Genomic DNA, 11,556 nt, shown 5'->3' on the forward strand with positions numbered 1-11,556 from the left:
CACTCTTAGAGCTGGTAGCACTAATGCAAGATTTTCAGACAAGACCTTAAAGGGGCCCAATTTTTCAAAAGAGCTGGATATCCTTGCTCTGAAAATCAGGACTCAGATGTCTGAAATTAGGCAGCTCCCAAAAAATGAGGCACTCGATCACTAGTCATTTTAAAAATCCTGGGCCCAGTGTAACTAGGGTGCAGGCATTTCTAACCAGTGTCATCCAGCTGCACAGATGCCGGACCAATGGAAAGTCCTAATGCAAATGCTCCTTCATGGAAGTCATCTTCCCAGCTCCCAAACACAAACAGGAAAGTAGGTGCTCTCCCTCCTATACTATTTCCCTTCCTGCCCTGCAAAACCCACCTTGTCTTCCACTTGTTTGGGGGCAGAGGGCCCCTCCATAGGCATCGTTCCCTCATGGCTGATCCAGCAATTCCCATAACGTGGCACCTATTCTGCTCTGCCTGACTGAACAGGAAAGAGCCATAATTGGTGCTTTAATCTCTCTGGCAAGGCTGCTTTCTCTGCTCTGCCCTTGGCTGGCTGTATGACAGCAAGGAAAAGACACAAGAGTTGTGATCTGCACATGTGTAAGACACTTGATTTTACATAAGTCATAAAATATGCCAGCCTTGACCAAGGCAATTCCGCAACTACCCCAAATTAACACCCTCACTTTTCACCAGAATATAAAATACATGAGCAGAAGAGGTACCCGCCTATATTTCCCCCGCACTGAGAGGAAAATAGAAAAAGTATGGTACTGCATAGAGGCTAACAAATAGAAAGTTTTTATATGTAACAAAATAAATGAGGAAAGCCTGCTACTCGTTCTGATACGAAATGTAACACACTTCTTTCCAGCCCCATGGACTCAAGTATTCCAGTATCTACTTCAATAGTAGCTAGTATCTGAGACCAGGGCATTATCAGGCTCTTAGAAGCCATACTGCAGAATTTGATCTTTAGAGACATTTGATATTTAAGGGTGATAATTCTATTTTGTAGTTATACAAGAAAGCAGAATTCCAAGATACTACATTACCATTTTAGAGCATAACTACAAACATTACTTACAGTGATTGGAGACAGACAGACAGAGACAGACAGACAGAAAGAAGCCATTGTTCATTAAAAGAACTCAGAACCACGCATATAGCATATAAAACTATACTTTCAAGGTAACGCTTACCTCAAAGAGTAACAAGTGGTTACACTCGAAAGTACATTCAGATATACTAGAATTAAAATCTAAGCACATAGTATAGCTAATTTAGCATTTTAATACCCAGATGTGAATTTTACCCTCATAATTACTCAATGTACCATCATGATACTGACTAAAAATGCAAAACAGTAAATTTCAGCAGGTATAGTCATGAGAGAGCTGTACACTACACATTTCTAAGCAGTGGAAACGGCAGAAATATAAATCCCTGTCATTTACTACATCAAAGCCAAAGAGCAAAAAAAGTGCTTCTTCCTTCTCTAATTTGATACAATTAAGGATCACTATTGTAACAAAGTGAAACATGGTTCTAGTAGAGTTTCCTGAACATCCTATATAAGCTGAGTTAATGGAACTGGACTCGCACTAGGAACAGAAACTATGCTTCTATAAGCACTCCCACCTGGTCCCCTGAAGTCAAACTGATGGGGATCAATCTCAATGAGATCATTCAGAATGATGCTCCACCATGCACTATGTCGGTGACATCACAACAAAACAACATGGTAGTGGCACCAATCTACATAAGTTTTTTTTTATTTTAAAAAATGGCATACTGCACGAATTTGCAAAGTTAAATATTTAGGATATTTTTTGGTCAATATTAAACTTTGCAAGCTCTGTCTCATGCTTTTGGTTCGAACGGGTGAGAATGTCCACTTAGTGGCTATAAATTTTTCCTTTACAAAATGAACAAGGTGGATTTTTTCTAATCTCTTGGAGAAATTGGATAATGTAGGGCAATCACTTCTCTTTCAAGAGCAATCCTGTGCCTCTGAGGAATCCTATCCTGTCCTCCCTCTTGTTCAACATGTGAGAAGCAAATGGGCTAGTTGCATGGGTTACATGAGACGCCTTCAATAGGTAACCACCACCAAATTTGGTTCCCAACAGTACAGCTCATCAACTTTCTCAGAGTCTATTTGAGAGCAAGCTGGCTGAAACTCAGTCCAGATAAGAGGTGATGTTGGTGGGCTGAGAAAAGCAACTGGATGGTATGGTAAAGTTTATACCTGTTCCTCTGGACCAAAGGGGTGTGTCTGTAATTTAAGTGTTTGGTTAGATCCCCTGATACCTGCTTTCAGGAGTAGCCAGAATAGACTTTGCTCATTTAAGATCATGGATTAGGAGGTTGCAGCCTTCTCTCCCAAATGCAGACCTCACTACTATGACTCATAACTAGTAGTGACAGAATTGACAATTAACTTTTATCTTTAAGAAATTTATTCTATTTTAAACCACTTTAACTTTTAAAGTTGCATGAAATTAAAGGGGGGTTTGGACAGCACTGACAGTGAGGCTGCAGTGGATTCCCAGAACCAACAGCAGGGCTACAGGGGGCTCCCTTTATGGCTGAAGGGCCCAAAACACCCAGCCACAAGAAGCAGGGGAGACTGTAGTCCTGGCCTGTTGGGGTAGAGATCCCCAATCATGAGTCCAAGGAGGATGAGCTCCCCGGCTACAAGGGAGGCCACCTGCTGCTGAATGACTCCTGCTCAGGGACAGCGCCTGGACTCCCAGATGGTGAGAGGGTGAAAGAGAGAGCACATGGCTGCAGAGGGCTCCCTGCGCTGCTGCAGTGCTGAGGACACCCGATCCCTGCAGGCACAAGTTGCAGGGGGAAGGCTGCACTTGTGCAGGCCTGCTACCCATGGATTTTTTTCATCAATTTCAGTGTTTCAGCTGAAAGACACTTAACTTCAACTTTAATCAAATCCTGCCAAGCCTACTCATAATATTGTCAAGCCAAGATCAGATTACGGCCATGTGCTCTGCTTGTGGCTACATATTAAACACATACTGAATCTGGTACAGAGCGCAGCAGCATAATTGTTAAAAGGCCTCTCTCACTTGTGCACCTACAACACTTGTGCTATGTGAATTGCTCATCTGCAAGTTACTAGGTATAGTTCAATGCATTGGGGTACCTTCATCCCCACACTATATAGAAAGCACAATAGGGAGATTTTCAAAGGACAATCAGGCATCCAATTCTCATTGATTTTTAATAGGTACCTGACTGCCCTATGCCTTTGAAAGTCTCCCCCTAGGTGTCCTGGAAGCCTCCTACTCAAGGGTTTGCCACCCTCTCCCGGCATTACTGCTGCAAGTTACAGTCCGAGGAGGCAGCTTTAGGACACACTTCAGGACTGACCATCATACAGGTGCTTTTGAGAGAGGGATGCGACTTAAATGTGGGTCATTTTTCCATTTGCTAAATGGCCTACTGACTTATTTTGGGGATTTTTAAAAAAGTGTTTTGTTGTGCTTTTAAACTCTTATTAAAGCTGTCTGGAGTTTAGGATTGGCACCTGTTTTGGTATGTTTTAAATGTACATAAAGAAACCTGAAATCTGAGGCACCACTCAAGTAAGAATATAGCATCTCCACTGCTTGATGCAACTCTAAGTGACCAGATCAGGTCCCAGAAAAGATGCGTAGAAAAGGGTTACTTTTTTTTTTTAAATCACTAGAGGAAAGGGATTCCTCTAGGTCATTAACAGACTTTAAAAATCTAGTGTGATAATTTCAAATTAAATTCACGCAAATAGCTCGTGTGTCCATTTTCATTCCATTGTGTTAGAAGAGTGTTGATGTCTTTATACTGGGTTGGCCATTATTTTGATTCCCTCAATGCAGGAGAAGTACCTTTAATCCCACAAGACCCTAACGCAACTGACAGTGATCCTGAGGGATGACGGAATCTATTACTTCAAGACACCAGGGAAATGTAGGTCAAATCTGGAGAGTCAGCTGTTTCTGACACTACCCAACAAGAATAAGGATGCCTAACCCTAATTTTGAGCTAGGTGGGAAATAGCTGTTTTCACCAAGAGATCTACTAATTTTGATTTATGTAATTTAGCCAAAATAGAGTCAGTCTTGAAATTTTTACTCAAGTGCAGAACTTAGACCAAGATGTTCCCCTTTAGCCGCACTAATTTATTATCTGGCCAGAGAAATAGAGAAGATTGATCTTTTAACAACATATGGACAATGATAGAGCTGAGAGTTGGGTAAAGTCCCTCTCAGGGAGGCCCTGCTTCAGCTGATCCTCACATCTCATGAGCACAACACTCACTTTGAACTTAATGCCTGGACTCAAAAGGAAGGGGTATTCAGAGAGAGGGATAGACACCAGGTTAGTCTGTACACTGCCTTATAAAGTTTGACAATTATGTGCCACAAGAGCTATTCAAAACCCTCTTCTGATGAATTTAGAGCGAAGGCTCCATTTTTGATCCACTCAAACAAGCTGCCATTTTCAGTTTCTCCATATAAGTAAACTATTTATCTAGCTTGCTGCCTTAAGCCTAGGGCTTAAAAAATGGATCAGGTATCTGCTAACTGGAAGACTAAACCTACTAAATAGAGGCACACACAGAAACAAGAGGAAGTGGTCCCACCAGTGAAGTCCCTGGGCACCATGCTGGTGAGCATCTCAGCCCCCATAACCAAAGCTTCTGAAAAGAAAAAAGGCCTTGGTTTACTTCCCCAACCTGGAGCCTCCTGGCTGTTGTAATTTTCCTTGACAAGTATCCCTTACTCTACAGCTACCAGGCTGCTGTGAAGGGTGGAAAAGAAGACCAAAATTACTCTTTCCCCCAACTACCATTTTTTGGTTCTTCTTATTCTGTGAATAACTCCAGAGGCTAGCAGTGCTGCTGCTCACAAAGCAACATGAAACTGACATGATTCGAAAGTTTTGAAGCCTCCCAAAAGATTCTGAACAGCCATGCACTGATCAAAGTCTGATTAATATTGCCTTGGTGTATCACACCTGATACAGCTATGAACCAGAGCAAAAGTACAAAAGCTGTCTGCATGCTCAGGAAAATGGCACTGGATAGTTTACACACTGTTCATGAGAGAACCTACCAAGCACTATCCATAAGCACTAGAAACAATTTTGCAAGAGATAAAACTTCCCACTCCTACCAGCGGAGTAGATTTCGCAAACTCTGTTTAAGTCACACTTTATCTAACAACAACAACAACAATTGATAGATAGGACAAAGTTCTGACTAAAGCTCATTAGAAACCATGAAGAACAGTACTGCAGTGATTTGCCAATTACTTTACCTTAGGTTAAAAGCAGCACTCTCCCTGAAGTCCAAGCAGCAAAAATAAAAAATTTTGATAAGTCTGTATCAAGGTTCATTTAATTAGTGCAAATGGAAATGCCACTGCAGTGGACATAAAAAGTGAGAAGACTCAAACACGCAGCATTCTCCTCTCTGGAAATCTCTGCAGTTCAGTATTCATGTAATTATTTATTGACCACCAGTATGTTTGCTGCTTTACAAAGCATTAGATAAAGTCCACATTCAAAAGGAGTTTATGATCTAGTTCAGACACAAATACATTCTTCAATGCAAGGTAACTTACCTGAATAGTTTACCCAGGAGTACACCACTACCTCAGAAGAACCAGAAAAATGATAAAACTGAACCATGGGAATAACTGCCAAACCCTTCCAACAGGGAAAATAAATGCTAATCCAGTTGGAAATTTAGCGCCTAAGCCTATTGAAATCAATGGGACTTCTGATATTGACTACAATGCAAGAAGAGTCAGCCCCTGAAGATTAGCTGAAGCAATCTGTGCCAGGTCAGGGTACTGGTTAAGTGAGCCTTTGCATTATATAACCTTCCTCCTCAGGTCAAAGCCCACAATATTAGCACTAACAATAATAGTTGCAAAAGAAGTTGTCGATCTGCATTGAAAAGGCAAAATATTTATGGAGTCAAGACATCACACTTAATAGAATCGGGTAATGTTTGTCAGATAAATGGAAGACTAGTAGGTAAAACACAGCAATGTTGAAGTGGCAGAGGCCAATAAATGGTTGCCTGTTATCAAGTTAACACACCTATTATGAACACAAATTTTCGTTTGGCAAAATAAACACTTTGCCCAGGCCTGCCCTTCCAAGAGAATTCTGGTACTATTTAAGCTATAACTTATTTTACCTTTTCAATGTAAAATTGAGAGATCCATTGGCAGCAACAGGGGAAACAGCATAAAGTACCTACACTCAGTGTCTTTTGACTTCCAGTATGAGATCAGCCTTTGCATGCACAACATGAGGTTGTTCTATTGATCGATGATGCATTGCTACAGCACACTGTATGACAGAGAAATAGTTGACAGTAGCACAGAAAACTTCAGCAAGTAGGCTTTGGGTTCTCTGAAAGACTGAAGTTTTCCAAGGATAAAAGTCTGCAAAAATAAAGCAGCTCTTCTCATCTTCTCCAGGAAGACTGGCGGAGAACTGGAGGAGGCTCCTTAGGAACTGGGGCTCCATAGTACAATACTATGGTTGAGTGCAGTACATAAATCTAGATAGATGGCTTCAGAGAGCCTGGACACAGCAAAGAAGAGCATATAGGATGGTACACAGTGACCAAGGTTTGCCAACTGTCTGAGGGAAGCATTTAACCCAAGCAGGAGGAGAGACATGGACTTTGGTTGCCTGCTTTTAAGTCACATCATGAGATCACCTGAGGGAATAGAAAAAGCAGCAGTAGAGAGCTGCATCTCCAACTGTGCTGTTATGTGCTATAAATGCAACTGCCTGTCCCCAAGGGAACAATGTTTGGGTGAATCTACGCACAATAGGCCACATTTTTAAAAGGTATTTAGGGACCTTAGGTGCTTTTGAAAATCCCACCAGGCACCTATATACCTTCAAAAGTCTGGTCCAGTGATCTTAATTAATCTCTGAAGACAGCATAATTTTGAAGAAAGTTACACCAACACCTCCAACAGGTTGCTTTACAGCTGTTTGAAGATGCACACAATTGGAAAATTATAAATTAATTATAGCTTCACTGCTAGTTGGAAAGATATGATTTGACATACTAATCATGAAGTCCAGTATCCTGACTCTGGCAGTACTAATACCAGACAATGCAAAGGAAAGTTTCAAATGCACCAAGTCATGATATCCAAAGGAGTCAGGAGAAATTCCTTCCTGGCCCATACAGTTGATTATTTTACACTCTAAAACTTGAAATTAGTTGGATAATTTCAGAAGGTGGTAAATCATAAATACTATTAGCAACCAAAGTTATCCATCCTTTTATATGTAAACAGTGTGTTGTCTCAGTGACCTCCTGTGTCAGAGATTTTTTACACATAAGTTACATGTTGTGTGAAGTTGCTTTTCCTTGTTTACTCTGAAATTTGCCAGCTGCTAACTTCAGCCTAAATGCTGGGCCAATTTATTGGTCAGCAGTACAAAGAAGAGCACCTCAGTTTGAAAGAAAGTTTACCTTTGCATTATTCAATATCTGAGATTTTTATTACACACATTCTTAGTCTGTGCAGATGTATTCTGGACAAAGTGTCAAGTAACAGCACCCAATAGATGCAGAAAATTTTTAAAGATCCATCCTTTTAAAAGATCATTAATTTAATAAGCTGACAAAAGTGAAAACAGTTTAATAAAGTTATTGTGTGATCTAGACTAAAAGGAGATTGCATAACCTACCTTCCACACTATATTTTGGGGCCTTAGAGTTTATTTATTAAAACTGCCTTTGTGGCTGCTAGAATACACTTGTGTTCTGGCAGTTGTTTCCTGTGGACTGTCCATTCAGATGTTAAGAGGTGCCAGACAGACATGTTTGACCACATCAAATGACCACATCTACCCATGTGTCAAGCTGTGGTGAACAATAGTGGCGCTTAAGTCAGTATTAGGCTTCAAAGTTACCTGTACGTTTAAGACTTGTTCACCACTTTTCTGGTGCAATTCTTTCACTGTAACTGCAGACTCAAAACAGTATACTGTTTACAATATGGTGGCTACATTCACATCCTGAATCTCTCTTTTTTTCCCTGTCTAAATAAAACTTAGATCCTGGAGGCCACCTCGACATAAGTGGGAATACCTCAAGTGACAGGAAAGTAGCATTTTCCATTCTAGCTAACGTTTATTATCCTTGTTTGTAACCAAAGGCAGTTATTGGGGTGATGCTAAGTCAGAAATCCTCAGAATATTTATGTGACAATTGTTACACTGACCCAAAATCTAAACAGGAAAGTAGAGGACGCCCCACACCACAGATAAATCTGATCTTTGGTTATGTTTGTAAGAAATCATAAGCCACATTAGTAACAGCAATGTTTTTCTCAGTGAGAAACCACTTGAAGCTGCAAGTATCAGACCATATCCACAAACTAGCTCTAGCTATTATACAGACTACTGTGTCTACTAAAAATGTTTAACGTGCTACAGGCTTCATGAAAATTAGAACTTCAATGGATTTTTCCTTTCCTTAAAGTAGATAATTAAGTCAACTTGCTCATTACAATTCTAGAATTGCAACTAAGAGAAAAGGGACAATTGGATGGTAGTGGTGGAAGGAGGAAAAGGAGTTGCAACTATCTACAGGTAAAAACAGGTGGGAGAAACTGCTAATAGCAGTCAATGGATCCCATATCAGACTAGTTTGGACATAGCTCATAGTTTTAACAAGAGAGCACCTCTTCAGAAAAGCTTTCCTGCTGTTGACCAAGAAAAACTGACAGCATTTCCCTTTCAGGAAAAGATAGGGTGACCAGACAGCAAGTGTGAAAAAGCGGGACAGGTGGTGGGGAGTAATAGGCGCCTCTATTAGACAAAGCCCTAAATATCAGGACTGTCCCTATAAAATTGGGAAAGAAAAAAATCCCTAGGAAAAGAAAAAAAAAAGCGACGTGTTCCAGGAGGATGGGCTAAGAAAGCAAATTTGTAGTTTCCACCTGCTAGCAGAAGATGGTAAACAAAAATACCTTGGCCTGGAAAAAGCGAGCTTTACAGAAAAGTTAAAACTCCATTAAAATTAGACCAGTAACAGTTGTAATAGCATGGAAAACTGGATCTTAGCCAAAATATCAACAGTATACTTTGTAATTACAAAAACATCAGTCAGTTGTTTAAAGGACTGATTTAAAGTTTCACTATTTTTCCAGCGTCAGTTCAGCCAGTCTGATGGGAACCAGACTTTCCCCTCCTTCCTTTTACTCAAGTCTTACCAACCGTATCAGCTCTATATGTTATGTCTCATTTGGAAACAGAATGCACTGTGTTTGATGAGGAAACGTAGCACCCAAAGTAACATCCACCACTTCCTGTAATCATGCAAGTATTTGGCAGAAAGAAAAAACACAAGTAAAAACCACAGTAATGTTTGCTACTGTTCCTACTGAGTACGGCTGTGTGTGTGAATTTCAAATCAGCTAAGAAATAGGATAAAGTAGCTGACATACCTTCTGAAAGAATGGCTTCTTTCAAATACAGTAGCACATCTGCAAATTTTCTGACATCATTCACCAACTGCATGATGTATTCTGGATCCACAACAGGACTGTCATAGCAATCAGAGTTGGAGCTAATACTGCTCAGAGAGTTGCTCTTGGTGCTGCGCCCCATTCCCCAGTTTCCTGAATTGGAGATGGTGAAGAAATTGGATGTAGACAGTCGGGCTAATCCCAAACCACGCTTGTTACTTCCACCGTTCTGTCGCAACATCCCAGCTGATGCAGTACTTATAAAATTCTTGCAGCTAACATTCAATGTCACTTAATGTCCATTTGAAAGGCCAAAGACGAAGCCCTTAAAATTAATAAGGGGGGGGGGAGGAGAAAAGAGGGTGATATTTTAATGGAAGAGAACAACATTGGAAAGGTAAAACTTTCATACTGACAATGCCTGGAAATATTTTCAATGTTAAATTCTTGGATATTGAAACATTTAAATCAAATTGTTTTAAAATCCTTTGATTATCTGAAGTTATAAAGCAAATAATTAATTAATGCTAGCATTACCTGAAGACCAGGTGGAGGTGGTGCATGAAGGTAGTCTATAAGCTTTGTGCTGGAGCAACACAAACTAATCCCTAAATTTACTTCAAAGAACTGTTCTCTTTCCTGAACATGTGTTCATGAATCCCTAATTTAATACACTCTATAATGCATACACTGAGTCCGGGTCTACACTATAAAATTTTACCATGGCTGAACAGTTGCCAACAACCATGAAAAATTGGCATAATGCTGAACAAAAACACATGGACAACTAGGCCATGTTCAACACCATTTCAGTTAATAAGATTGTTGGTTACCATGTTTAAACATGGTAAAATTTCAAAGGGATCCTATTGGCCTACCACAGTTGGATGGAAAAAGGAAAACAGTCTGAAAAAGGCTAAAGTTTAATTGCAACATGGGACTTTAAGACAACTGCCATTTTTTTTGTTTTTAATAACAGTAACTCACACTAAAAACAAAGGAAGGCAAAGAAGCTACTGAAATTCCAAAAATGTAACTTCTTTAGTGTGTCAGATATTGAGATTCAATCTGTAAAACCTACAGGAGTTAATTTCAGGGGGTTCTATTTTATTTTAGTTTTAGCACAGCACTTTTTAGGAAGTTCACTCCCAAAGAAAGTTTATACTTCGGAATGAATAAATTGATATAGCTAAGCAGCCATCTCTATTCATTTAATTTAAGAAAACCAGAGTCATTCCTACTTCATTGTGCCAAGTGAAGTAATTCACTTCAAAGCATAAAGCTCCAGGTAGCAAAGGCAGGTATGGTTCCATTTTGATAAATGACTACATTTATCCTTTAAACACTAAGAGAAGAGAATTTATGTTTACATTGTATGTTTAGCTCAGAGGAAAAACAATTGTAAACAGCATTATAAAGGCCAAATGGTTAAGACTTTGAATTGCAGAGATTACAATACATTTGTTTGCACCTCAGTGAAGTTGCTAGTTTAACTATTTTTATTATAAACATGAGAAAGCAAGAATTTATTATAATATAATCGTAGGTATTCACTGCAGGTTGAAAGAGGTATTGCATACATTTTTTAAAATCTGTTTAGACAATTTAAAGAAGCCAGTAACTCCTCTGTTTTGAATACTCCCACTATATGTTCTGACAGGTAGTATTCTCATGCATTTCCATTACTTTTCTCCATTTTGTTTTAAAACTACCAGGAATAATAAAGAGGAGGAAATTAGGTCAAAAAAATTTATGCTACAGCATTACTGGTTTGTCAGATGCTTAAAAAGAAAGAAAATTTAGAGTTTAACTAACCCAGTTTAACTGCCTTGATAATATATATATTGTTTTGAAGTAGTATGTATAACACTATAAGAAAATATATAAACAATGCTGAAAATGAAATTAGTAATTCCAACGTAACAACTACATTAATAGAAACCTGCTAAAGTGTGTGGAGGAGGTGATTACAGGTGAAGTTTACATTAAACAAACACAGGGTTGAGCAAAACATTTGTGCAACCTTCCTCAGTTCCCATGTGTTAGTCTCCTAG

At 39.4% G+C, this 11,556-nt stretch overlaps 1 protein-coding gene across 1 annotated transcript in view; it reads right to left on the reverse strand.

Annotated features, from left to right (window-relative positions):
• Window positions 1-9,743, reverse strand: part of ARHGAP29 (Rho GTPase activating protein 29) — an 82,105-nt gene extending 72,362 nt beyond the window's left edge. Inside the window, exon 1 of the mRNA XM_065409090.1 lies at window positions 9,482-9,743. Coding sequence (XP_065265162.1) covers window positions 9,482-9,743 — 262 coding nt within the window. The remainder of the gene's footprint in view (window positions 1-9,481) is intronic.
• Window positions 9,744-11,556: the final 1,813 nt, after the last annotated feature.

This window comes from Emys orbicularis, chromosome 8, assembly GCF_028017835.1.
Source record: "Emys orbicularis isolate rEmyOrb1 chromosome 8, rEmyOrb1.hap1, whole genome shotgun sequence".
Taxonomy (NCBI): domain Eukaryota; kingdom Metazoa; phylum Chordata; order Testudines; family Emydidae; genus Emys; species Emys orbicularis.